The sequence below is a fragment of the Dromaius novaehollandiae genome, chromosome 6 (assembly GCF_036370855.1).
Source record: "Dromaius novaehollandiae isolate bDroNov1 chromosome 6, bDroNov1.hap1, whole genome shotgun sequence".
NCBI classification, from domain to species: domain Eukaryota; kingdom Metazoa; phylum Chordata; class Aves; order Casuariiformes; family Dromaiidae; genus Dromaius; species Dromaius novaehollandiae.
The window spans coordinates 47916904-47929403 of NC_088103.1; the positions used below are offsets into that span (position 1 = coordinate 47916904).

A 12500-nucleotide genomic window follows, 5' to 3' on the forward strand; every position below is an offset into this window, starting at 1 on the left:
GCACAGATGAAAAGCAGCCTACGGGGTTGAGAGGAGGTATACATTTGAGATGGGTTTTCACTTTAATATTTTGTCAGACAAAAAATTAATTTTAGTCTATTTCGGTAACAAGCACAAATAAAAAAAATATCAGCCTTTCCGATGTGACTTGTAATACCACCACTTCTTAAGAGCACCTAATGCTTTGCACATTAACACTGCAAAGAAATGAAATCGGTTCCCTTTGCAGCCGATTGCAGGTGCAAATTAATATTGTAAAATGAAGATCAATACATGGACAGGGCAAAATCAATAGTGGCTAAATTATTGCTGCATTTTCCTCCTCATTCAAGATGAGTTGTGTTTTCCTCTCAAAGTCAATACTTTGCAGCTTTTCTCATTAATTTCTCAATAAATTTGGCAATGAATTTCAATCACAGAACTCGGCAGGGTGAGCCAAGCATTGTGGAATGCATAGGAAATACAAAGGCATGGAGGGGTTGAACACATCATTCATCAGAAGGCACTCTTGCTTGTTGAAGCAGGACTAATATCCCTGGACTTACTAAGGACAACCTATTTACTGTAAAAAAAAAAAAATTAAAAGGCATTTAAGTTCTCTCCTTTCTACAAAGAAACTAAAAATAGATTTTTCATTAAAAAAACAAAACACCACCTTTGTCTTTATCTCCCCCGTTTCTTCTAATGGCCCAGCTTTCCTTCGGAGAGCAGGAAGGGAAACAATGGCATTCAGTCCCTTGTTTCAATTACAGGCCTAAAATTCACAGGTCAGTTAATAATTACGTTCGATCAGATAATGGTATGGAATTTTCCTCAAAGTACTCATATTAACATCGGGAAAACTGTCACTTTTTGTCTAACTGGAAATCCAAAGCCACCTCCGGCAGAGCTGCGGCACGGCTCGAAGCGCTCACGCAGAGGCCGGGGATCGCCTGCCCCGGCAAGAGCACCGGGCAGGAGCACACGGCATCGCGACGCGGCGCCGAAAAGGGGGAAAAAGGGGCAGCTCATCTGCCTCGTCACAAAATAACACCCTTGCTGACAACTCTCAAAGACCACATTTGATTATGGCTTCTATAGTCTTGCTGAAACGGGAGCTACCAAGTCCAGCCCTGTGGCAAGGAGAACCGAAAGAGAGGGTGTACTGCATGCGCTGCGAAACACGGGCGGGCAGGGGCACCTTGCTGTGCGGAGCACAAAACCGCACAGAAGTCAGCAAAAAAGTATTAAAAGAGCATATTGCACATCACTGAAACACTAATTCCCATCTACAGTTTTTAAATCTTTGAAGACAAGTGTCAACTTGCTCTGACAAACGTGGCCTGTCCTTCTCAGAGTCTCTTGTATCATAGGTCAGAACATTTCTATCATAACATACTTTTTACTAAAAAATGGCCTGGAGGAAGAAATAGGGGAAAATGTTTCTGACCAGTCCTAGTAACTTTCCAAACAAATAGCCCTTTCCTTCCTCCAGGAAAGAAAGAAGGAGGAAAGGAAGGAAGGAAAGAACAGAGGAAGGAACGGAGGAATCAAGAAAGCAAGGATTCAGGACCAGAAAACTATTACAAAAGCAAAGAATGTGCGTCTTCCCCTAACAGCAGTAGTAAATTGAGGTTGTAAATAGGCCACTCGTCTAACTATCTGTCCTCTACACTTGAAGAGCTAAGTTTTGACACCCTTGCTCAGCAGGACTGAGGCGCTCTCCCCGCAGGAGCAGGGCGCCGGGAGGCCGCCCGGACGCGCAGGACGGGGGTTCTGCTGGTCCCCCCGCCCCGAGCAGCACCCGCCGGCACCCCCGGGCCCCTCCACGCACGGCTCCCCAGCGCCCGCCTGCACCCCCGGGCCCCTCCACGCGCGGGTCCCCAGCCACCGCAGGACACGACCTGGCCGCCCCGGGCCTCGCGAGCGGGCTGTCCCACCGTGGGACCGTGGATCCGTGGCACGCTTTTTGGTAGTGGCATTCATCCACAAATAAAGCACCAACATCTTCTTGACTCTGAATTCTGCAAGGACACCTGGATTTCTACTTTTACTGAAAGTAACTGTATTTCAAGCTCTTATGTTTGCCAAAAAAAGTCATTACCACCATAATAGGTATGGATTTACTTTAAACAAATGAAAAAATGAGAGAGAGAGAAAGAGAAAGAAAGAAAGAATGAGCAAGAGAGAGAAAGAAGGAAGGAAGGAGAAAGAAGAAGAAGAAAAAGAAAAAGAAAAAAGGAAAAGAAGAAAAGGAAGAGGAAGAAGAAAAAAAAGGAAAAGAAGAAAAGGAAGAAGAAGAAAAGGAAGAAGAAGAGGAAAAGAAGAAAAAGAAAAAGAAGAAGAAAAGAAAAAGAAAAAGAAAAAAGGAAAAGATGAAAAGGAAGAAGAAGAAAAGGAAGAAGAAAAAGAAAAAAGGAAAAGAAGAAAAAAAAGAAGAAGAAAAGGAAGAAGAAGAAGAAAAAAGAAGCAGAAGAAAAGGAAGAACAAAAAGAAAAAAGGAAAAGAAGAAAAAGAAGAAGAAAAGGAAGAAGAAGAAGAAAAAAGAAGCAGAAAAAAGAAAAAGGAAAAGGAAAAGAAAAAGAAAAAGAAAAAAGAAGCAGAAGAAAACGAAGAAGAAAAAGAAGAAAAAGAAAAAGAAAAAGAAAAAAGGAAAAGAAGAAAAGGAAGAAGAAAAAGAAGAAAAAGAAAAAGAAAAAGAAAAAAGAAAAAGAAAGAAAAAGAAAGAAAAAGAAAAAGAAAGAAAGAGAAAAAGAAAAAGAGAAAGAAAGAAAAAGAAAAAGAAAGAAAGAAAAAGAAAGAGAAAGAGAAAAAGAAAGAAAGAAAGAGAAAGAGAAAGAAAGAGAAAGAGAAAGAAAAAGAGAAAGAGAAAGAAAAAGAAAGAAAGAAAGAGAAAGAGAAAGAGAAAAAGCAAGGAAGGAAGCAAGGAAGAGGAAAAAGGAAGAAAAAGACATTTCTGTAAAGCAAGATGGCAGCATCAATAAAAATGTTGCGTGTCAGCAGAGGCAGTTTGAGCTCTTTTAGCACACAAGCAGTAGTGCAAATGCAGGACGCGCCGCAGCGGCGCAGAGTGCCCGTAAGGCGAGGGAAGAACTCCAGCCGAGCTGACCGCCCGAGCAGCTCTCTACAAGAAACGGCGAGCCCCACACGAAGTGGGCTTCACAATCTGTGTAAAAAAACTAAGGTAAGGTTACAGAATTCAGATGATACGGCAACTTTTATGACACAGCACTGCACCTGCTCCATCTGCTCGCCGAACCTGCCCACGCTGCCCATTACCTCTCTGGGACGTGGAAGGCTTCACCAAAGCTCCTATGGGCTCATGAAAGTTTGGACTACAGCCGATTATAGGGTCAAATTTTACAGATGTTCAAAGCATAATGAGGCTCCTGCAGCCTCTGTATACTCGGGAGTCCTCTCCATAGCAAAGCTGTAGAAACTGGTACGGAAGTATGCACCGGGGAGACTGTGAAGGAGGAGGTTAGAAGATCGAGGGCTATGGAGGCAGTGACGCTTACATACCAAGCAAATGGGAGAGAAGAAATGTGCCTAATATTTCAATGTGAGGATTGGCAGAGTTGTACAGAAACATCGAGCTCTGGTGCAAGCTCCATAGCCCAGCCTCTACTCTGCGAGTGCTTGTCATCTCCCCAGCTCTTTGTTCCCCATCCCACTAACAACGACTGGAGAGGCCAGAAGTTGGGTGGTGCACAAGCGACAGCACCCTCGTTTTTCTAGGTGACACACACTTCCCCTCAGCAGCCACCACGGCCACTGAACAGGGTACCTGGCTAGTCAGACCATCTCTCTGGCCCAGTACAGCGAACACCAGGATGGGGTATACGTGGGGGGAGTAAATCTCATCTGCTATGTGGATATTCTAAGACGTCAACCTTACATACAATATTTTACAGACATCAGTCTACTATTTTATGGATATTTAGAGTCAGTGATGCTGGATAAGGAAAGTGTATTTAAAAGGTTAAGTATCATCTAGTCAATAGAAACCACTTTAACTAAAACCACCTGCATTAAGCTTAGTATATAAGCTGACCTAGTTACCACATCAGACCACATAATACTTCTCATCTAACTGAGAATATGTCGCCCTGTTAAACATCTGAAACTTTACCATGCTTTACATAGAACGAGCAGTTCATGAGAAATTCAGAAGCCCACGGGTGAGAGGCCGATCCTGCCCAGCTGCACCATGCAACACTGCAAAGATGGGACTCTACTAGGCCAATAAAAAGCGCAAGGGGAAAGGAACTAGTATGATACAGGATCACAAATGCTCCAACCATGTCATGGAAATACCATATTCTAAGATATATGTAACTATCACAAACCATGGCATTTTATGAATGTAACTTGATATGTGCCTAACATGGCAAAACTCTCTACTAAAAGTATTGGCGTATTGCTAATTCAGTAAAGTATTTCCCTATATGGTACAGAAGCACAAATACTATATCAAAGCAGCAAAACATTGCGTTTTAACTATTCAATACTCCAAGGCATTTTACTACTTGAGACATATTTTGCTAAAATAGACTGTGCTCACATCTGTCTTTATATCTGTGGTATTATTTGGGGATTCCTCTGCTAGGCCTTAGAGACGGGATGGTGGATAAGGATCCATTTTCTCCTCGTGCTCCCCTCCCACCCCCACGTTACACAGGTAAGCTGAGAGCAGAAAGGACTCCCGGCTGAAACCGCTACCCTATGGTATGACACCTATCTAGGTTACAAGCTGCTACATCCACCCTTTCCCAAAGAGCCGGTGGGGCTGACGTGCACCCGCCGTCGGGGTACCTACAGGACCTGGGCACTTGGTGACTTTGCAAAGCAGGAGGGTGCACAAAGAAGTGCAGCGGTTCCTCTGAGACACAGCAACGCCACGAGCTCTGCCGACAACGATGCTCCATCACGCCAAGTGCAAAATACTATCTTCCCTGGCTTAGCTCCTCCAAGGTATTCGGCCATCTCAGGATCTTACAAAATCTATGATGCTTCGGCAAACATTTCTAAGAGCTGGTATTTTACACACCCTCTGCTCTGTTTGGTGGTGACCACCTAACCTAAGAATATAATACTGTAATATTTTTACAGTAATATTTACACAAACAGGATTTATAATCAGATCCCCAAGGTCATCCAACAGAGCTTTTACAACTATATTCCTCTTTGATACAACAGTTTTAAACAGAAACAAATCGTACCCAAATTTGGGGAATCTCTGTATTATCTGCAGATATTTGAAAAAATACCTAAAACACCCATCTAAGTAAGATCAGTGAGTCTATAAAAGAGCTTTATTTTTAAACTCTTAAGCATAGCAAATGTTGCAGCTTTGAAAATAAAGCATGTGCTATTAGTATTGTTATGACAAATAATCATACAAAACTATTAGGTTTGAACAACAATTCAAAAATATTTAGGCAGTGCTAAATAAAAATATGTTGGCATACTAAAAATATTCAGTATAGAGAAGACTGAAAATACTGAAGGTTTTTAGGTAGATATCTAACTGACCTAACAGGATCAGTTTTCCAAGGAGCCATTCTGCATGTGCATATTTAAGAAGATGTTCTCAAATGAAAGCGTCGAAAAAGAATGCCTTTAATATCGGTATATGTTGGAAATTGTGTAATCAGCTACGTATAGCTAGCTAATCCCAGACTATAACCTTCGAGCCTACAAAATAGACCACGATAGGAAAAAAACCACCAACCCTTGTGTCCGCTTGCTCCACGTGGCCGCCCGTCACAAAGAATACGCAACACACTCAACTGGAAGCCTACGGAGAGGATCAGCACCGACCGACCCTTTAACAAGCGTCAGCTCACGGCCAACAGATACGTGATACCACAGAGCTTTTCTAATGATGCAACTTCGCATTGTTGCAATGAAAGTTTGTGTATTTAAAAATCAATAGTCATCTACAGTAATTTATATTCAGCCTGTGAATAGTAACTATATTGACTAAAAAGCCTGTGGAAATATGCTTATTCTGTGTGTCTACAAGACAGGTTTAAAATTTTTTAGAAATTTTAGAATTTTTGTAAGCCACAGTATATGAAGTTCCAAAATACAATAAACTCATTATTATTTTTTAACCTTAAGCTTCTGGGTGTTGCCCACATTACCATGCTATGTTTTCCACATAAGACCCTACGCAAAGCCAATGAAGTCAGCGGAAGTGCTTCTTCTGAGCTCAGTCAATGGTATTTCGAACCGGATCCAAATGAATTTAATGGGAATAGTGGCGTAGGCAGGTATGGCAGTAACTAGCTAAAAATAGACATTTTGCTGGATATCTTCCAATGCAATCCAGATTTATCTGTTTGCGATCTTGCTTTCATCGCATGGAAACAAGATGCACATTTTCACTAAAATATCTTAATTCCTCACCTTCCACCTTTTTCCTTCGATTTGAAACTTTGAGAAGTTTTTAGCTTGAGTGTTAAAATCATAAATATAGTAATAACCTTATAGAAATAAAAATAGAATTAGACAGGAAACTTATTTTACTATTTAACTATACGCTACATACAGCATACAGAAAAAAGGAGAAAAGCATTTTTTTCCGTTCGCAGAGAAAACAAGGTAAAAGGCCTTATTCAACACTCAAATTTGATGAGTATTATGTGAAACCAAGATGACCCCTTTGTCCTTTTTTAAGATGAATTACTATCTCTTCAGCACTACATTTTGTCAGTTTTGGTACAGCAGAGTCAATACCTTCACCTTGACACGAAAACTTTGTGATTTATCAGTTCTCCTGTTCCTCAATGTTATCACAACCTGCAGAAGTACAGCCAATCATGACACAGAGAGCAGACTTTGGTCACAGCTACTTGAAAAAAAATAAAGCACTCTCTTATGATAGACAAATGTGTCTTGTTAGCAACAGCCAAAAAGCGCTTGACTTGTACTAATAACAAAAAGGCCATGTTGGTCACCATGGGTCTAAAGACGAAGCACCCTGTCACTGCCTTGGTTGGGAAATTAGCAAATAATGTTCCTTTTCCTTGATAAATGGGTGACAGTTCTCTCTCACCAATCATTTTTTAACATTTTGATGCATGTCTATGATCCCGCTGGAGGAACAGAAAAGTTTACTGGCCCTCAATTTTCAGATGATGAATGGAACACTCTAAATGTGCGATTTCTGTATGAGGTATAGTTCATTTTAAGCAATTCTAGTAAATGGGTGTCACTGATTAGGACAAATAGTCTACTTGTGCAATAGCACAAATGGTATGTCTCATTCTTCTGGCCTCCTTTGAGACAGAACAGAAAGGGGACAACAATGACCCTGATAAACCTGGAATTGCTACTGTTTAAAAAAGAGCTATTATATAATATACATTATCCAATATGCTATTGACTTGATGCTACTAAATCATTTTTGTATGTTTAGCACTGCCCTATTAATTAAAAATGTATGTCATGCTGAAAAACCTTCTTTATAAGAAAAGGCAGTTAACCAGAATCTTTCTGCCTTTGACATTAGACTGCTTTAAGAAAAATGCATTTTATTCTAGCGCAACAGAGCTTTTTAACAGATTAACAGAGATACTTTTTGGTTTTAATTTTTTAGTGCTCACTTTGACCGACTTAGAAAGAACCATCTTGAAGAAAGGATAGGAGTATTTGTTCTATCTTGATTTTTTTTAAGCTTGCTAATAACCAGTACTGACACAAGGTCTGATCAATAAATAACCAATACTGTTAATAGCAGTGACTCTAAGTTGCTTCAGGACAACAGCACTTAAAGAAAGCAAATGCAATATATATGAATTAGAAATGCTGAGGATTTCATTAAAATAAATGTTAACTGCAAGTTTCTTTTCAAAGGGTTACCAATAAAGTACTGTATCTATTATATATCTTTTAGTATTCATTTTGCAAAATCACCAGATTTCATACTTTAGGATAATAATTGAATATATACAAGAAATAATCAGGTGGTTTAAATTTAACTAAGGCATTAGCATTTAGTTTAGCATAGTAAAAATAGTATGATTTGTGGGAGGCAATTAACAATCATTTGCTCTGTGGATACAAGTAATTTGTTTAAAGAGCACTGACCTATGAGACAGCTAGTTTGTGTTGGCTGTGATGGAAGGGAGCTATTGACTCTAAACAGTGTAACAGCGCCATTGACAGAATCACATTTGAATGCACACAAAAGATCTCTAAAATACTTCAGGAACATGAGATCTTTCAGAGGGTGAAGTGGAGTGGGGGTTAAATAAGGGAAACCAGCCAAAGCAGAGGTCTCGGTACGGAGGGAAAAACAAGCCACACCGAAAAATCTGGACAATATAGCGGCTAAACAGGGCTCTCCCTCCTTGATACTGTGCCAACCTTAGACCGCAATCTTACTTTTTCAACATAAATACTCTATCAGAAAGCACACAAACTGTGAGCGATTACTGGATGAGTAATGGTTTCATAAGCTTAAAATTGAATGCAAGTCTTTGTGCAAAATAATCATTTTTATGTTCACATCTAGTAAATGCATTGCAGACCTGGGAATGGTTCCATGTATTCAACATTCAAGCTTTCTCTGTGTCTGTTTTGGACATGTTTGCAATCGAATGCCTGTACCTTGTACGGCAACTGGGTACAGCCTACCGCAAATGACACGCTGTCTCCCGAAAATCTGTGCTAATTTCCTTGACTGAGCAAAAGAAGTTATCAAAATGAGGGTGGATCACAAAACTATTAGGGTAAAAGCAGTCAACATTAAAAGTTCTAAGTGAGATACAGTCACGTTAGGCTGAATAACATTTTTTGAAATTATTTTAATATAAACTAACTTGGAGCTCCTCGGCTAGGAAACCATTATGCAAAGTACACACTTAGAGAAAACAGGAACGCAGCAGCACAAATACATCGCACATACAGTACTGCTGTTCATCTTAAAGTAAAGCAACAGAAGCTACAGAGCTCATAGCTTAAAATATGTGTATAAAAGTGCAATTTTATCTGTACCATAATTTCATTTAGAAGCATACAAATCACAATTTGCCTTAATCAAATAACACTGCAGTGCTCATACTCTAATTAAAAAATAATCTCTGATATTTAATTTAGAAACCTGGAAGACTTTACCAGCAAAATCATGGTTACAATCTGTACAAACTGCTCGATTTAACCAAATAGAGATTTTTTTCAGGTAGAACTTTTAAAATTATCATCATACAAGCAAATGATGCAGTATCAGATAAATATTAAAACAAGTATTACACTCAGTTATTAATTTGCACTATTCACTTTTAAATGCAGCAAATACCTCATTAATTTAATTTTAGGTGCCCACCAGTTTATATTGCATTTTACAGTCTAGAAGGCAATTTACTATTAACTGGCAATTACATACAGAATGATTGTTAATTCTGCTCCTAAGTGCTAGCTGCTTGAAAATTGTTATCTCTCTCTAATTTTTGACCTTCTTACAACAGGGGTGAGGTGCGCTGGGAATACAAAGGACTAGTAGAGAAGAGCTGGACATGTCATTTGTGACTCATTCTTTTAATTCACCGTGCTAATCAACTGAACTGCCACAGTCTCCCAAGGTAATTGTATCTTTATAATAGTTGAAAGCAGCGGGCAAAAAGGCATGGATAGATGGGGAAAGGCCTCGCCTCTGCCTGCTGAGAAACAGCTCGGCATCCTTCCTGCGTGAGCCTAATGGGGTCTCTTTGGAAAAATCTGGAACTTCCCTATCTCCGTACCCAGATCATTTAGCGTCTCCACTCCCGCGCTCCGCAAAGCCTTTGTGCAGCACTCTACCCTCGGGTTCCGTTGCGCCGCAGCCTCGCTGCCCCGTGGCGCAGCCCCTGCTGCGGAGGTTAAATGTTAGAGCGCCCGGCCGGGCGGCGAGCCTGGTGGGACGCTGATGGGAAACAGATGCCCTGGGGATCGCGGCCCTCCCTCTCGGAGGGCTACGCAATTTTCGTGTTCAGAAATACAGTGAGGCTTGGCTCAAAGCGCAGTGGCAGTTGTAATTTCCGAGGACTATCTATCTCATTTGCCCTATCAATTTAGGATAACGCAAATCGGGCAGAAGTTTCTCAGGCAGGCAGGCTCTGGCTTTATCTTCTGTTTTCTTAGTGTTGGGATGTGGCTTTCGTATCCCTCACAGGGTGTTTTAAACGTACATTCCTATTAAAACGTTAATAATTTAACCTTACTGCAATTTAATTACCGCAGAAGTTCCTGAAACTCTCATCATTCTTTCGAACATCTTTATTTAGTGATAAAGAGGAAAGATGACCCCAGAAAAGGAAAAACTAATGCCTTTTCCTTACAGTTTCATACATTTTTGCATTTACGCATTAGAAAGAGGTTTAAACTAGCAAAATCTGCACTTAAGAAACCAGTGAAAGGCAGTAGTATAAAGCACTTCAAAATTCAAAGACTGTACATCCAGAGCCAGATAGTCATCTGGTTCAAATCTAAGGCACTTCCTCATACGCAGTGGAACTACACCAGCGCGCAACAGCTAACAAATCTGGCACTTAGTCCACGGGTTTTAATTCATTCACATTTTATCTTGCTGAACATTTGTCTTAGAGAGAGAGTCGGACTTTTCAGGAGAGCCTACTGTAGCTTTGCAGGGACTGCGTGACAGCATTTCTCAGCGCACGCAGCCCGCTCTGCAGTGAGCACCTTCTCAGCAGACGCACGAGGGTCCACTTTCAAGACAAGGTTATTAGCACAGCTAAAGCACCACAGTCATCGTGATCACATCTGGTAACTTTGGTAACAACAAAATCAGAAAGATCAAGAAAATCGAAATATTCTCTCCCTTTTAAAGACCTCAGAACTGAGGTATGCTGGTGCGGCTGTTAGCATCGTTATTGCTCAGGCTTGGACTTCTTTGGGCATAGACGGAAGATATGAATCCCCACAGCTATTACTTCTGCACCATTCTTAGACGCTCTCACTTAAAAGTACATTTTGGTGATAGAACTTAGGCTGATAGAAAAACATAGCTTCAATGCATTCACTGTTTTAAAAGTCCTGGCTTAAAACTACCCAGGAACAGCCTTTTCCCATTAGATCAAAATTAATAGATAGACACAGTTGCAGTCTAGTGGGAAAATATTCATCAAAATGCACATCATCTGCACATCATCTGCAATCTGTATTATCTACCCAGTAAGCAATAAGAGCTCTCCCAGAATCCCTACAGTCTGTCAAGTAAATAGTTAAAGGCTATTTGTTTTCAAAAGAGATTGATTCATCAGATCCAATATATTACCTAGAATCTTCATCCAAAAGTATTATAAATTAAATTATTATATCTACCTTCCCCCCCCCCCAGCATCTTAGTTAAATTCATTCTTAAATGCCAAAAAGCCTGTAATACACATTTTAGATAAAAATCCAGTAACACTTCATTCCAAAACAAGAATTTTCATATTAAAAACACTGGAAACCACAACATTCTGAATTTTTCTTATGCCATTGCAAATTAAAATCAAACGTATTTAAAAGAATTGGCATACATAAATCATTTCCAGGCTTGTGAATTTATATCCTAAGTTTCAAGTCTGAAAGAATTTTTAGAGACAAATTATGAATAGGGTTGAATAAAGTTATTTGGATCCAACAACAGCTGCTTGAACCAGAGCCTAAAACTTCAACGAAACCTTTAGGGAACTTCGAGAAGTTTGGATAGACATTCTAAAAAATATTTTCATCACTGAATACTTTTTAATTCCTTTTTCTGGATGGAGCATAGTAGGAAATACCGTTGTAAATCTATTTCTGGATGAACGGAAAACATGAAGTAACAGGCATCTTGTGAGAGAGCTTGATCTCATGAGATACTGATACGTTTTAAGACCCAAGAGACTTGGATAGGCACCAGCGCTTCTAGGTGCTTGATGAACACTTGTTTTGAGGTTCAGCTCCTACCAGTTAAACTTCTAAAATAGCTAAAATACTACCAGGAAAATTTCCTGCAAAACAGATCCTATTTTTTAACACCATTATAATGTTAAAGCTTTGCACTGTCTCATTGTGTATCATTAAGAAGCAGGGATACTATTCCGAAATGAGTAAAGGAGCTGTACGCTTACCAGTGTAGACAAACCGGCCAGGAGCACCTTTGCAGAACTGTTTGGATTTGTAGGACAGAGTTACTTCAACAACTCCTGGAATGTGCCGTGGTGGCGTTTGAACTCTGATGGCGTGGGGTGTTATCAGCTACAGAAATCATATAGTAAACATACTTTAAGTCAAGATGGCATGGTAAGACTGGTGCTTACCAGTTATACATAATAATGAAAATGATTTTAAATTGTACTCATCATTTCAAAATTGTACCTTCTTGCTATCACATTCAAGATATGGGTCCTACAGTGTTTTTTAAGAAAAAGGTCTGTAAATGATCCTTGGTTTTAGTTTGCAGGAAAGGCCACAGGGCATCATTCATATGAAAATTGCCTCCATATGTCTCCTTAAGGCTACTTCTAGTAATTTTAACACTAATTGTT

At 39.9% G+C, this 12500-nt stretch overlaps 1 protein-coding gene across 24 annotated transcripts in view; it reads right to left on the reverse strand.

Annotated features, from left to right (window-relative positions):
* Window positions 1-12500, reverse strand: part of EBF3 (EBF transcription factor 3) — a 120607-nt gene that overhangs the window by 22258 nt on the left and 85849 nt on the right. For all 24 annotated transcript variants that reach the window (XM_064514401.1, XM_064514404.1, XM_064514394.1 and 21 more), the window contains exon 10: window positions 12084-12210. In XM_064514401.1, the coding sequence (XP_064370471.1) occupies window positions 12084-12210 (127 nt within the window). The remainder of the gene's footprint in view (window positions 1-12083; window positions 12211-12500) is intronic.